The sequence below is a fragment of the Mytilus edulis genome, chromosome 5, assembly GCF_963676685.1.
Source record: "Mytilus edulis chromosome 5, xbMytEdul2.2, whole genome shotgun sequence".
Taxonomy (NCBI): Eukaryota; Metazoa; Mollusca; class Bivalvia; order Mytilida; family Mytilidae; genus Mytilus; species Mytilus edulis.
Genome location: NC_092348.1, coordinates 46,797,149 through 46,813,229, shown reverse-complemented (window position 1 = coordinate 46,813,229; position 16,081 = coordinate 46,797,149). Strand labels below are relative to the sequence as shown.

Sequence of the window (16,081 nt, the reverse complement as noted above, 5' to 3'; positions counted from 1 at the left end):
GAATGCATTAAATTCTGGAAAGGAGAATTGTACTATCTTATGTCAGGAAAATAAAATACTTCAGCTGTTTCAATATAAGATTGATAGTCATCTTAAATGTCTGATTTATGTACATTATATGCCGTATATCTATTAATGTTGTATTAAAAGGAGTTGATGGCAAAAAGGGAGACATTAACATCTTTCTATTTCATATTCTACGTCTAACGAATGCACACAGGCATCCTTAACCGGAATGGGTTTTACAAATAGCCGTTCCAGATCTAAAAGGAAATTAGTTAATAATTTTTGTTTTGTTCGTACGCGCAATGAAAAAAGAAAACAACGCTTAGTCATTAGTAGAACTTCAATTGTTTAGAACGGTTTTAATCAGTCTCACTGTCATGGAGTACATAAGATAATAATATTACACAGAATGCATTAAATTCTGGAAAGGAGAATTGTACTATCTTATGTCAGGAAAATAAAATACTTCAGCTGTTTCTATATAAGATTGATATTCATCTCAAATGTCTGATTTATGTACATTATATGCCGTCTAGAATCTCATTTATAGTTTGAGGACATTCAATACATGTGAACTCATATGACCCCAGCACGCATTGATAAATTCAAAATAAAAAAATAATCTTGATTTACCCGATATCTTTATGCTTGACTTGGTAAACGATTACTCCAATCAAAACTCCAAGGAAAACAAGTCCACATATAATACTAACAGGAAGTAAAACACTGTTTTCCCCATTTTGTTCTTTTCCTTGAAAGTAGATTTCATTGTAGAGGTTAGTCGTAGACACATGTTGATACATTTTCAAGCTTAAGGTTCTCAGATGTTAAAAATGTCGCATAATATTCTCATTTGGTAAGATTTTCTTTTGAATATTAACTTTCAATTTATTAAGAATAATTGATCGAGTATTCGTTATTTTAGCTATCAATACCCGAGCAATCGTTGGAAAAAATGTCAACAAATATGAACCAAACAATGCATTTTTTTTCACGCTTTTGTGTAGGATGTTTTCTAAACTAGTGGTCTTATAAAAGTTATCCGAAAACACTTTTTTCACTTTTTAATATGAGGACATTCTTTACAAATCATTTTTGTTATGCCACACAAGCTGCTTTTTCTTTTTGCAATCTGAGTATTTAATTTTATTCTAGTTCTACAAGTTTAGTTTGTTATTTAGGTACTTTTGTTTCATTTTAGCATATGCAATTTTCCATATACGGTAAATGATTCTTTAATGTTTTTTGTTCTTTTTGTTTTATAGCGTTAAATATTTTTCTTTTATCAGTATAATCATTCAATTTATTTCTAATGTTGTTTTATCATTCAAAAGTAGTTGGTAGACATAATTATATCTTTCAAAAATGTATCAATTTATTAATTGATATCTCTAAAAAAAAAAATCAAAAAAAATCCATTAGTAACAAATTTTGTGCTTAATTATATCTTTCAAAAATGTATCATTTAATTTATTGAAATCTTAAAAAAATAACAGAAGTCCATTAGTAACAAATTTTGTGGTCTTTCACATTTTACATCTATCATATCAGCTGTACATACCTGTTTCCGTTTCGTCAGTCTTTGGAAGAGGACACGTTTCCTTGGAGAGAGAAATATATTATTTGAAATTTAGCAAACTGAGTCGTTTGTTAACAACAGGAAGTGTTTTAGAAGAAAAAATGTTTGGGAAATGTGAAAACTCAGAAACCGCAGTGACACTGCTTTGTTAAATGTTCACCTAGCTTAAATTCGTTACCACTGATTCAAGGTTTCAAAATATATAACTGTATATGGTTGCTCATTCTTTATTTTTCTATGTTGTGTTTTGTTTACTGTTGTTTTTTGTTTGTTTTTTTTTTGTCCTTTTTTGCTTTTTGCCATGTCGTTGTCTTTTGCATATCTTTTAATAAGAATTTGATAATGAAGGATTTCTGAGTTGTGTCTTCTATATTTCTTTGAACACTAATAACAAAATAAAAAAAAACTTACAAGAGCAGTACATGTTACATTAACTGTTTCACAGGAAAAACATTCCTCGTCATATACCAGAATGGTAACGTCCTCACCGAAATTTGAACCATCATTGGAAACACTTATTTCATACCCTTCCGCAAAGACAATCCCGCTAGTTGTTGATCTCTTCTGTCGCGCATGTGGTAATTCACAGGAAACCATATAAGAATTTATCATAGTTGCTTTAGCAGTAGTTGTTTCCTTGTAGGATCTTGTGTTTTCAAAAAACTGAAAGACATGTATAGTAAGTTATTTTAAATTATTATAAAAAAAAACATTGTCTTTTAATATTCTAGTTTATTTGTAAATGTCTAATTAAATTAAATAATTTTTGTTTGCAGAAAAATAACAAACATGTACCTTTTAAATAAAAGTACATGATGTTGGTGTATCGAACTCTTAACTACTTACATTTGTCCCTTTCTTTAGATTATTTGAATTAAAATTAAATTTGTAGATGCTTATAGCATAGACATTTACGAACTGGCAATTCAACCAATATCTAAAGGAAGTTCAGAAATGGCCTTATATATATGCAAGTAAGTAATATATTTGATATAACTTTACAAAAAGCAGCTTCTATTCAAAGGTGAAGCGTATCACTAGTTTTAAAATCCACTATAATGGTATGTTCTTTGTTTAGATCCGAAAGACTAACAATAAATATACATGATATAGAAACAGTACACTATTTATCAACATAATAAAATTACCTCAAAATGTTTGGTTTTGCAATATATATCAGGAGGAATGAAATATCCATACACGTAAGTCTTCTTACATGCTCTTTTCCTAACATCACACAACCCACTGTCAGGCAGACTAACATTTGAAGGTGGGGTTGACCTTGGCGTTGCACAATCTTCCCCACCAAACAGTTCATTACAAATACAAGAGCCTGAAAATTGTAAAAAGAAGGAACGCGTATCTTTCTTTCTGTATGTCACAATTTTGCAAAAATCATTGCAACTTAAAAAATATACATCGTATATGTTAATTATGCTATTCATTTATAAAATACGATACATATGAAATATAACATTGGTTTTTCTTCCAATTTTACACAAGATCAATTAGATATGTACTATCCAAATATGTATGAAAACATATTCATTCACGACTTATTGTATACTATGATCAACTTTCATTTTTTCCAGATTGAAGTGAAATCTTAATTACTGTATCTGTCAATTCTTGTCCACAAGTATAACATAAGTTTATATTTTTTATCTCAGTTATCAAATTGATATGAAAAATGGTAAAATTATCGGTGACCGTGAACATTCTTGTGACTACAAATGCATAGTTCGTAAAATTTTTTGTTTTACGATAATAAACAATCATTTTCAATAATAATTGGTCTAGCTCTTTTTTGAAATGTGCAAGTTTTAAGAATAGTTGGTAAATCACGTTTAAGACGTTTAATCTAATGATAGAAAATTATATCTTTTATCATATGTACAGCTGTATTTTATAAATAAGACATTATATATGTTTAAATCATTTGTTTCTAAACTTTGCCAATAATGGGACATTACTCATTAAAAGAAGGGGAGAAAACTCCGATACAGTAATTGAAAAATAGAAAGTGTGTTGAATTTACCTATTTAAACATGTATCAAGAAAACAAGTCCGGTGACCCTATTTGTTTCTTTTTCTTAACATAAATCAAGTTATAAGACCGATCTCCTCAGATTTTATCTTAAATTTCTATGATGTATTTATCGCACAAAATTGGATTTGCCATGTAAATCTATACAAAATCTGACAATTTTGTTCAACCTTTAGCGTGAAAAAAGGTCCGGTGACCCATACTTTTTATATTATTTTTGAAAACAAGCATGATAAAAGCTTCATTTTGTCAAAGTATTAAAACATTCTATTGATTTTAATAAACACGCCCCAGTCACCTTATCACATATAACATATTAACTGCCTATAGAATATCAAACAAATATGAAATACAACTAAAACATATAACATATTAAACACATATTAAATACACTTTACATATATAAAATATTGCACACATACCGTTTTTGCATTGTCCGTTTGAAATACAGTTGTTTAAACAAAGGTGACTGGAAAGTTTTTCTAATAAAGTGGTTCCATCATCTGTTATTTGTTCACTAAGCGACTGATTCCTGACTAACTCAGCTTTTGCTGCAGTTTGCATAACGGACAAAGTAGTAGCTAGGAAAGCCGTGTCACCAGTAATCTGATTAAATTTAATTACAAAAATATACCAGTGAGAAATAAACATGATATATGATTGGTCACATGATATTAGTCATTCGTCATACGACAATTTCCGTTTAAGGTTTTCATCTGTTTTGATTTCCCGAAAACTTCCAAGAATTGGGAAATAAATCTACTGATTCGTTTCCAAAAGAATATATATTTTTTATAATACTAGGTTTTATAAAAAAAAAAAATGATAACTCATTAGTGATCAATGTTACACTGAGAAAGCAGGAAAAAAGAAGCCATTGGTTTGAATGCTTAACATGCTTAAAGCACCCTAAATCATTTGACATAAAGCAACTTTTTGATCCTTGATAAATGTACTTCACTACCATTGTGTAAAACAAGTCAAATGTAACCAAATTATGGGAAAATTGTTATTTTTTTATCAAACATGTAAAGTTTGGCAAGTATCGCATGTCAATGACATCATTGTGTAAGCTATTAAGGGACATTTTTGCTTTGAAGTTTTGACATAATGGTAATTATAGAACTTTTGTTTTTTTTTCCTTTTCTTGCACTTTCGTTGTTCGAGTAATAATCGTACCTCCTTTTTACTGGATTTATAATAAATTCAAAACAGTATTTTATTAATATCAATATCTTTTAAATTTATAAAATATCTTAAAAACAACATTGTAATGCAACGAAAATATAACGAATTTATCTTTTGATAAACAATGATAAATAAGCAATTAATGTTAATTAAACTGGTTGGCATAGGAATACATAACTGAAGATTGCTATTATTTGCAATAGGCTTAATTATTCGAAATGGAATAATTTAAAGCTAACTAAATGCATTTGTCACCTTTTCACCAAAATATATGAGCTTATAGCTTTCTGACATGATTACAAGCTGTTTATTCATTACTTTTATAAGATAAAGTACGAAGTCAATAACAGTGAATTTTTACCTGTTTTTTTATCCGTCAACCTATAATTTTAAGTATCACTTGTTGAAAATTATTATCAAATTATGGCAATTTTCTACACTTATTAACAAACAAATGAGTTAAGATAATGATAATGATGATTTTATCTGAATGTATAATGTCTAGTGGCATTAAAGATATATTTATTCAATGAAACAGTAGTTTGAAATGAGTCATGTGAATATGGTACGAACCTACATAGCGAATTTTCATTGTTTGGATTTCAGAAACATATTGATACAGTTGTGAATGCCGATCCATCATAACAATATTTTCTTTGAGAAAATGATGACAATATGAAAATGGACGATGCATAACAATTTAGAGTCAACCTATCGAAGTACATAATTTTAAGAAAATGAAGACAGTAGAATTACCTTGATATCTTCAATAGATGAATTAATGTAATCTTCTATTGATATCCCAGAGGCTACTCTCACATCTATTGGGAAGTTTCTATCGAAATATTCCCTGCTCGTGGCTTCTGCCTGCTCCTCATTCCATCCGTTATGCCATCTTGGGGTCTGTAAAACAGAAGATGTCAGCAGATTTAATTATAATAAATGTCTTAATGTGAGTAAGTAAGTGATTTGGTGAAAAGATGAGTCGTTCATGTTTCACTTATGCATGTCAGAATCTTAAAGGGAGCACCATAAATTTATCAAATTGTCTTAGAAGTATTTGCATCAATAAATCGAAAATTCTTATTTTGATTGGTCTTATCACTGTCGCGACGCGATTGTCGGATATGGAATTTGGAAGTTAGTCTTTGAGTCTCAAGTCAAAAATTAGTTTACGATCTTATTTAACCACGTTTTAATATTCGAAAGTTAAATTAATATCAATTTTCAAAACATTTACAAACAAAAGTGATTCTTTTAATGTTCGTTTATTAATCAATATAACAACATGAAAAAGTTTTTCAACTTAAAACCAGTTTGGTACTTTTTTGTAAAAAATAAACAAAGACTATGTGGTATGGTTGCCAAATAGAATTTCAATTAACAAAAATACAAAGTGGTAGTTGCCGGGACTTGTACACCCGACAAACAAAAAGACCCTGATCACAAATCTGAGAGTACTCGCAATTACTGACAGTCAGTTTAAAGCCAATACAGCTTGTTTATGTATTTATACATCAATTTGCCTCTAAAGCATTAGCGTTTATGATGAAGACTTATTAAGAAATGTGTTTTTGATGCACCAAATTAAATAAATTCATAAATAGCAAACTTTTTTAAACATATTTGGTTGTTCCTCCTGTTTTTGAATATGTCTATCTGTTGAATTTAAAAACAATGACTTGCATATTTAACAGTTAAACGTTTTCTATAACAACATTTATTTTTAATCTATCACCTTATTTTGAACACTAGACATTTTGCTACAACATCTATCGTTTATACATCTATTGCCTATACATTTAATATCACAAAAAGGCCGCCCCATCCCCGCCAAAAAAATCATAAACCAAAGGTCATATATTATTTGTCGAAGTCTGACTGCATTGACATATTCCTCGTTTTAAACGAAGAGCTTTTATATACAAAAGTCAACTAAGTAAAAGACATAATTACGTTCCCAATATATGGATGCCTATTGGTTAAAACATACCTCAGCAACAAACGATTCGTCATAAACATCGGACAAGATTTCAAATGGCGGAAATTCTATAACATCATCTGTATCATCGGTATCAGTTATACTTTTTTTACCCCTTTCATTAATACCAATTTCATTAATGGATCTTTTTTTACGTGTTCCATCTGTACATTTGCTTTTAAATGATAGATTAGTTTCAACATCGTAACATGGTTCCATTGGTTGCGTAAGATTACAGTGTAGGCGGTATTTGTTTGTTATGTCTGCTTCCGTAGCACCCTCTGATGCACATTGGCAAAATGAAGGCAAATCATTCGATTCTTCAATTATTGTTGGGTTTTCTACAAAGAGCGATTCCCTTGTATCAGTAATCCTACAAACAATACGAAAACATCATTTAGCATTTGATCGCTAGCATTGCAGAACTTGATAAGATTATTAGTGTAATTCTTAGTGACAATCTAGACAAAGAGGTCTTTTGAGAAAAATCCAGGGTCTTTCAAGTATTTGTTTTGTGTATTCATAATCAAGTGTAATTCCTGGCAAAATATCCATCACATAAAGATACTATATGTATTTTTAAAAACTGTACAATTATACTTATGTTTCTTTACTGTAGAAGCAATACTGATATGGGTAATTATTAAGTGCATCTACCTTTCATTGATTTGAAATTTTTTAACCAAAATAAAATCTAAACCAGAACATATTCAAACCGTGGAAAGGTTATACATGTATAACTGTACTTTTACTCAAATAAGATAAAAGGTCAAACTGAATATAGGCACAGTAAATAAATTAGTATAGCTTTATTGTCTACAATACCACTACCAAATAATCAACTGTTTTGATGTTCAATAAGCATTAGTTTTTTTTGTAAAAAGTTACTAAAAAGTACATAACAAAAATACCGAGCTCAGAGTAAAATTCCAAACGGAAAGTGCGTTTTCAAATGGCAAAAAAAACCACCATCAAACGAATGAATAAAAACTGTCATATTCTTGACTTGGTGAACATTTTCTTATGTAAAAAATGGTGGATTAATTCTGGTTTCATAGCTACCTAAACCTCTCAATTAGAAGTCGGTCGCATAAAATTTCATTTCATTGACAACGTTAACGATGAGTGAACAAAACCTAAAAGATATAAAAGGTAATAATGTAAAAAAAACAGGGGAACAGCAGTCAACATTGTGTTATAATATTAATCACTATAAAAATAAACAAGTATGTAACACAGAAATACAAAATGCTAATATAAAAAGCACATTAGCAAAACTGAAAGAAAAGAATACACATATTCAACATAGCACAATAACACAATAATGGGATGTATAGTACAGAGCCACGTCATATGTAACAAAAAAACACAACAAGGTGTATAGAAAAAGCACATTAGAAAAAATGAAAGACAAGAATACCAGTACAAGAATTGTACCATAGAACAAGAATACAATGACGTGATGTATAAGTATAGAGCAACGTCAAATGGATATCACCCAATACAGACTATACAGAAAAGGTTATATTCATAAAGACAATAAAAAAAATAATACTAAAAATACTTAGTCTACCAATAGTATAGACTAAACTTTCACACAATCTTAATTTCCTCAAGTAAATACCTTTATTTTTGTGTTAAGATTTTTGTTTTGCAATACAGAGGAATTAAATACCCGCCAATTCATTTGCTACTAAAACAGCTTTGTTCAACCTCCATATTTTAATATTGTGCTCCGTTATCATAACAAACGAAATGTTAGTTATACTCACATCCAGGATTTTGCAAATTGTTGTGAATTTGTAATGGCGATTGTTTCTCCTCTACTAAGAAAATCGTCATCTGTATTTTTATTTTCACTGCTGACATATCCACAGAGACCCTCTGTACTACCAAGGTCTAACACAGACGGTTTAATGTAAATATAGTCTATATATCTACCATTTACTCTAAATGTTATCTCTGTGCCAATTGGTAGAGTTACCTTGAAACAAATATATGTCAAGTTATTTTAGAGTAACTTTGAATTAAGACAAACTGTTGAAGTATAATGCGTCCGACATAACATGAGTATACATATTAAAGCAACATTGCCGATTCATGAAAAAACAGATATTCGACGAGGCTTCAAACAAATCTCAAAAGCAGACATATTCCGTGTTAAAGACAGTACTTTGACAGTACATATAATGGTCGACTTATACAAATTGCTACTTGGATAGAGAGTCGTCTCATTGACATTCATACAACATCTTCTTATATCTATGTACAGAGGATAAGTACACCGAGAATAATGTGCCCTTCGAGTTACTGGTGTTTAATAACGATGTGTGCCAATGTTAAGTGTTGCCTTATATCTTCAAAAGGATAATAATACGATATCAACAGAAAAATGAGAACATGATCTACTAGACAAGATATAAAAAAAATGGTCAGCAAGATCGAAATCATCCTCTTACTTCTTATTGAAGTTATTTCATTTTAAGGATGAATATAACCTTTTTTTATGTTTATGTGTGTCATGAAAATTAAAACGGATATGTAGACACATATAAAATGATAAACAAGTCAACATATACAAATACATCGAAGTCGTCAGCTGAATCCTTATTGTATTTATTGCCCCTTATTTACGATTATTATTTACTTGTCTGTCTATTATTATAAACATACTATATATACATGGATAAAATTTTAAATCAGCAAAAAGTATAAAGAAAAGAAGAGTCAATAAATAATAACCTTCTAATTTGACTTATTGCAATTAAAGGACGATACTGCCCAACCCCCTAGTAACAAAAATAGAAAGATATACACTCAAAAACGAAAATAAGATCACTGATACAAGATTAAATAAATATATATTTTTGTCATGCATTATATTCTATATAAAGATATAAAAAGACACGAGTCCACACTTTTGGAAAGTGTCGTTTGTTGGAGATTATCAGTTTTAGAGGCCTAATTTGTTAATTGAATGAATAATTATTTCCTTTTTTTTTGTTACTAAGAATTTTTTATCAAATGACATTGATACGATGCAAAACGATATAAACAGTAGGCATCCAACAAGACGCTGAAAGTTAAAGGGTACGTTAAACCTCTTCGACCTTTTCATCAACGATAAATTCTATATTTCAAACATGTGAAGAGTTAAAGAGAGTAGCCTTGTTAATTAAAAGTTAATGATGCAGATGAAGGAAAAGGGGATCCCAAAATTTGATTTTGGCTCCTTTCGAACACAAATTAAAATCACAAAAATACTTAACTTCGAGAAAAATTCAAAAAGGAAAGTCCCTAATCAAAAGACAAAATCAAAAGCTCAAACAAATGGACAACATCTGTCATATTCCTGACTTGGTACAGGCATTTTCTTGTGTATAAAATGTGAATTAAACCTGGGTTTACAGCTACCTAAACCTCACACTTGTATGACAGTCGCATACAATTCCATTATATTTATATAATCAACTTTAGAACAGTAGAGTCACAACAATTATCAAAATCTTCGTTAGAGCGATAAAATTAGAAATATTGTAAAACAAAAAGAATCAATACTTAATGATTAAAATGAACCTGACTAAAGCCCCAGTTCCACAAGACCACGATCGCACCACGCTCACCGCGATCTAAAATAAATTTAGATCGTGGTGATGTCGCGGTATGAGCGGCATGAAAATGAAAAAATTCGTTTTTTTTTCACGATGCTACTACGTCCTCTCTACGCTTCTACAAAGATCCCGCTACGATTATACCACGTTCTCACCGCGCTTATTCTGCGACCTCACTACGCTTATCAAGATCTTTCTACGCTCTTCACGTTCTCACTACGACCATACCACGAGTTATCCGATTGCAACACGATCATACTGCGATTATAACACGTTCTTACCACGATTATACTACGTTCATAGCGCGATCTTACTACGTTCTCAGCAATTTAACGTCAACATCGTGTTCCATATCAATACAGTTCAATTCCTTCTCTTTCTGATTAAATCGTAGATTTCTCGGAAACAATACAGTGATGCCACCAAAAGGAAGATGTGGTATGAGTGCCAATGAGACAACTCTTCATCCAAGTAACAATTTATAAAAGTAAACCATTATAGGCCAAGGTACGGCCTTCTACACGGAGCCTTGGCTCACATCAATCAGCACGTTATAAAGGACCTAAAATATTACTAGTGTTAAACCATTTAAACGGGAAAACCAACGGTCTAATCTATATAAAAACGAGAAGCATGGTTGAGCTGTTAGAGCAAATGGATAATTACATTCAAACAAACAAAATCTAGGGAGCTTTTTTATATATTTTATGTGAAAATGACAATGAGAATGATGGTCGTAGTGTGAACGTAGTCAGGTCGTAAGAAGAGGGTGATGAGGACGGCAAGGGCGTGCTAGAATCGTACTATGGTCGTGAACAGCGTGGTATAGTCGTAGTGAAAGCGTAGTTGGGTCGTAGTGAGAACGTGATGGTCGTAGTGAGGTCGTGATAACGTCGCTGTGCGATCGTAGCGCAGTCTCTCCGAATAGAATCACGCTGAGACAAAGTCCATGAAGTTTCCACTACGTCTTAATTTTTTTTTTAAACGTAGTAGAAACTTGCTCAAATTCGATTGATAATACCGTTATTCGGTCTCTAACACGACCCTTCTACGTCCTTACAAAGACCGCACCACGTTCAACAAGTGTTTATTAGGTTCGTGTCAAGTCTATATAACTTCCATCAGGTGTTCACTACGTTCTTACTACGACCATCAGGTGTTCACTACGTTATTACTACGACCATAAGGTTTTCACTACGTTCCTACCACGTCCTTACAACGTCCATAAAGTTTGCAGAACGACCTCTGTAGTAGGTTCTAGTTACGTCTTAAGTACTCCATACAAAACAGAAAAATTCACGGGCATTTTTTATTTCATTCAGCAACATGCCAGCTAGAGGTCGCGGAAGAAATAGTAAAAGGGGAGTTTGTAGGAGTACACCCGCATGTAATCAGCGAGAAATTGCTGAAAAAGAAGCAACACCCGAGGAAGAACCAACAATTCATGCACAAAATGACTTAGAGGGGGGACATAGTGAAGATGATACCCAGTCAGTTCAGTCAGACTTTGCTAGTGCTCCTAAGGCAAGTAAAAAATCGAGACCAGTTATTGATTTCTCACCAGAAGAGGAGCAAAGTATGATTGAGTGGTTAGAGGCCAACCCAGTTTTGTATAATAAGAAGTTAAATTTATATAAAGATACGGCGAAAAAAGAAAAACTTTGGCGTGATAAAGCAGTTGAGATGGGAAAATCTGTCGATGTTTTGAAGATATGGTAACAGAAGAGTTAAAAATGATCGTTTAAGGTAGGATAAGCCAAGTTGTAATTCTGGAATACGAGTTTTGTTTTAGACAAGGTTTCCCGTAGGACAAGTAACACAAAGCCAAATATATAAATATAATAATATATTCAAAAATTCAAATATCCTTGTAATACATGTGTACATTCTTTATAAATCAAAACTGTTCCATCAGTTACCAACTATGCACTTATCATGCGGTTTTGCCAAGGAACTGAGCCAGCTTGACTATTGAAATATAGTCGAAGGTATTCCCTTTGCTTCTTTGCAGCTACGGTGTCTCTGTTTGGTCCAATTACCATGTTTACTTCATACATATTTGCGGTCGCTCGCCATAAGCCCGGAATCAAGTCATGCTGGTCATTTTCCATGTCAAGTTGCGCGTTCTGTTGTGTTGGATATCGTAGTCTCATCACATTGTGCAGACAAACGCAACACTCGACAATGTTTCGTACTACATTTGGCTGCTGCATCATGGTGGTAAGTAATAATTGCCATCGTTGGGCCAGTATACCAAATGCGTTTTCAACCACACGTCTTCCTCTCGATATTCTGTAATTAGTTATCAATTGTTCATCTGTTAAGCCTCGTTGAGAATAAGGCTTCATCAGATATGTTCTCAAACCAAAAGCGTCATCTCCAAGAATGAAATATGGCACATTTTTGTCACCGTTCGGCATTGGATCCGGGTCTGGAAAGCCAATCGTTTCTTCTTCCAAGCACTCTTTAAGTTCAGAATTGTTGTAGATCTGAGCATCAGACATTGATCCACAACCACCAATGTCAATCCACAAAAACTTGTAATCCGCGTCAACTAATGCAAGGAGAACCACTGAAAAAAATCCCTTGTAATTATGAAAGAGTGATCCTGTATTTGAAGGACATCTAATGGCTATATGTTTGCCATCGAGAGCACCACAGGCATGTGGAACATTCCATTTTCGCTGGAACTCTTCAGCAATATCACGCTATTCGAGCTTCAGGCCTGGTTCCAATGCTTTTCTAAGCCGGGTATCTCTCCTTTGAATTCTGGGACCTACTCTATTCAATATTTCGTCGAACATCTCAGAAAGTTGAAAAACGACTGTTGATCCTCCATTCTCAACTCCTGCATCAGTCTATCATAGTGGCCAAACATAAGCCTTCTTTCCTGAGTAAGCCAGGGACGCACCCACCATGTTCTGGGTCTCCTTTGTTTTCTTTTTATCCTGAAGCAGAAAAGCGCAACTTGAGCATCAAGAAGAGCTTGTTGTCCTTGTAATGATGTATGAAGTAGAAGTTAATCTTGTTCTATCGTTCAACAGTACAATTACAAATGATTCCGTCTTTAAAAAAACCCCTATATATACCATATTCAACACGGGTAACAGAGATCTGATGCAAACCTGCTGCAAACGCACCGCAGACGTGGTAAAGACGTACTGCATACCGATAGGTCGTACAAAGAACGTACTAAGGTCTTTTAGAACGTAATAAGAACGTAGAATAGTCTTCGCGAGGTCGTGTTGAAAACTTCCCTAAATCACCAAGTTCTAAAAGATCGTAGTAAAGACGTAGAGCAGTCGTAGTAAGGTCCTGATGCAATCTCCAAGAACGTAGTAAAAACGCAGTGATGACGGCTTTCAAATTTATCACGTCCGTACTACGTCCATACGGTTCATAACTAGTCCTTACTACGACCAAGCCGTTCTCAATACGTTCTTATTAGGTCTTTACTGCGTTTTATATTCAGGAAGTTCTCACTACGTTTGTTTTGAACATGTTCAAAATTATTTCACGTCCTTCACGTCCAATAAGACCTTACCACGTCCATGCAAGTTCGCAGTACGACCATATAAGTTTGCACTGCGTTCGTACCACGACTTAGAAGTTCCCACTACGTTCGCCTACTTTTTCAGAACGCACTGGGAACGTGATGGGAACTTGGTCTAGTGTGACGGGGGCATAATCTCGCTACGATTGTACAGCGACCTTTGCGATCTTAGTGCGCTCTCACTTCGCTTCTACTACGACCTGATTTCGCCACGACCGCACCACGATTGTTTTGAACATGTTCAAAGTTGGCCACGCTCTTCACGATCTTGAAGACCTTACCACGACCGTGATACGACCTTACTGCGATCTACACGATCGCACTACGATCATCAAAATTTGCATTTTTTTCACAGATCGTAGTGCGATCGTGGCCTAGTGGGACTGGGGTATAAAATAGCACTTACAACAAATTTTTTACCCGAATCCTGACTATTGTCAATAGATATACTACTGTCATCGCATACTCGTTTAGCAATATAAGGTGTTGATAAACCACGCACAAACTTTGTTCTTGAAACTGTTGCACATGTTCTTACTACCAGTAAGGACTTGCCACTTCGTATAGCTATTCCACAGTTACATGATGCCCTCCAACATTTTGTAAACACTGCATTTACCTTTAATAACAGAAAATGGATTTGTTGAATCTCTATAAAAGATTTAAAACACAATGAAATATATTTAATTAACCTTAGATTTTTGGAGAATCTAGTTGTCTTACTAGTATTGATCGATGGCGTGATATCCATACGAATTCACATACGGGGAAAAGTGGAATGCCACAACTAAAATAACGAAAAAAGTTCAATTTGTTAAAATGATTAAGATTTTCCATGCACTCTTTAATTAGGAAAGTAGCCCGGTGAGAGTTACAGCCTCATAACTCATGCAGATATTTGTAATGAATAAAAACGACGATAACACAGGCTAAACCACACATCCTGACAAATAACCACATTTATGTAGAAAAGTTCGAGGAAAAGATCTGTGAAGTTACCTTTACAAAGTATTGCGTTACCTTAATAATGAAAAGGTAAAAGACCTATATTTTTTTTTAACTACCGTCTTATCGAAATGAGGGTACATGTTATAAACTATGATGAATAACAAATCGACCAAGAATGAAAACTGTCGGAGAATTGTTTTAACGGAGTCGAGTTTAACAGTTGTTATTGTGCTTAATATATAGTCAAACCTGTAATTCGCATATTGGCGATATAGTATGACGACTACAACTAATTGTTAGACGAACGTTTTTATTTTGACTTCGAAGGATACAGCAAAACAATCCGCTTTTTCATATCGATATACTGACTGAACTCGCCAATTATGCAGATTTTGTACAACGCTTTCGAAGTTACGTCGTTATCCTGATTCCTGTTTTTTTACAGATTAACAACCTGTTTTAAGAAAATTTTAATGAAAATACAAAACTCCAAGGCAAATGCAAAAGTATTCAATGAAAACTTACAGAATCAATCGCTATCACTCATCAGAACGAGTCAAAAACTATTGCAATATTCGAATTTCTTCAAATACTCTCCAAAGACAATGGTGGGTTAACCTCTAAGTTTTATGACACGTTCATTTTCTTTGTATAACAGTCGTGAAATGGCTGTATACTATCTAAATCTATTGTAGAGATACAAATTGTATGAAGTCTTAAATAAAATGAAGTTTTAAAAAATACATTTATTGGATGGTGCAAGAATTAAGTGTGATAAACGTTTATATGAATCACTCAATTTTAATATCTAAATTACCTGATAAGGATATTTTGTGTTCTGGTAGAGTATGTGCTCTCCTGTCCCATAATAGTTATAATATTTCCTATCTGCAGTATAGAAATGTGGATCGTTGTAAACTTGACAATGACGACCTTTCATTTTTTCATCGGCATCAGACACTAAAATCTAGAAAAAAGAAAAAAAGAAACATTGAGTTTTAAATTTGTTTTTATGACATTTTAACTTAATTTACCACAGCTGAAAGTAGTCAAACTAAAGAACATTACAGTATTATTTTTTTTAAACTTTTACAATAAAAACATGTTACTATATAAAGTTATTTCACTTTTCCGGGAAAACATATCAATTGATTGTTTGATTGAGACA

General features: G+C 32.7%; 2 protein-coding genes across 2 annotated transcripts in view; both read right to left on the bottom strand.

Moving 5' to 3' along the window:
- The window catches only part of LOC139525118 (uncharacterized), a 184,509-nt gene that overhangs the window by 97,332 nt on the left and 71,096 nt on the right, over positions 1 to 16,081 (bottom strand). Inside the window, exons 8-16 of the mRNA XM_071320303.1 lie at positions 15,731 to 15,880; positions 14,372 to 14,584; positions 8,574 to 8,785; positions 6,814 to 7,174; positions 5,577 to 5,723; positions 4,055 to 4,238; positions 2,734 to 2,918; positions 1,997 to 2,248; positions 1,568 to 1,607 (exon numbers count right to left, since the gene is read on the bottom strand). Coding sequence (XP_071176404.1) covers positions 1,568 to 1,607; positions 1,997 to 2,248; positions 2,734 to 2,918; positions 4,055 to 4,238; positions 5,577 to 5,723; positions 6,814 to 7,174; positions 8,574 to 8,785; positions 14,372 to 14,584; positions 15,731 to 15,880 — 1,744 coding nt within the window. The remainder of the gene's footprint in view (positions 1 to 1,567; positions 1,608 to 1,996; positions 2,249 to 2,733; positions 2,919 to 4,054; positions 4,239 to 5,576; positions 5,724 to 6,813; positions 7,175 to 8,573; positions 8,786 to 14,371; positions 14,585 to 15,730; positions 15,881 to 16,081) is intronic.
- Positions 12,286 to 13,965, bottom strand: LOC139522591 (uncharacterized). The gene is made up of 2 exons (XM_071316056.1): positions 13,957 to 13,965; positions 12,286 to 13,120 (listed from the first exon to the last, which is right to left on the bottom strand). Exons 1-2 carry the CDS (start codon positions 13,963 to 13,965, stop codon positions 12,335 to 12,337), a joined length of 795 nt encoding a protein of 264 aa, XP_071172157.1. The 3' UTR covers positions 12,286 to 12,334.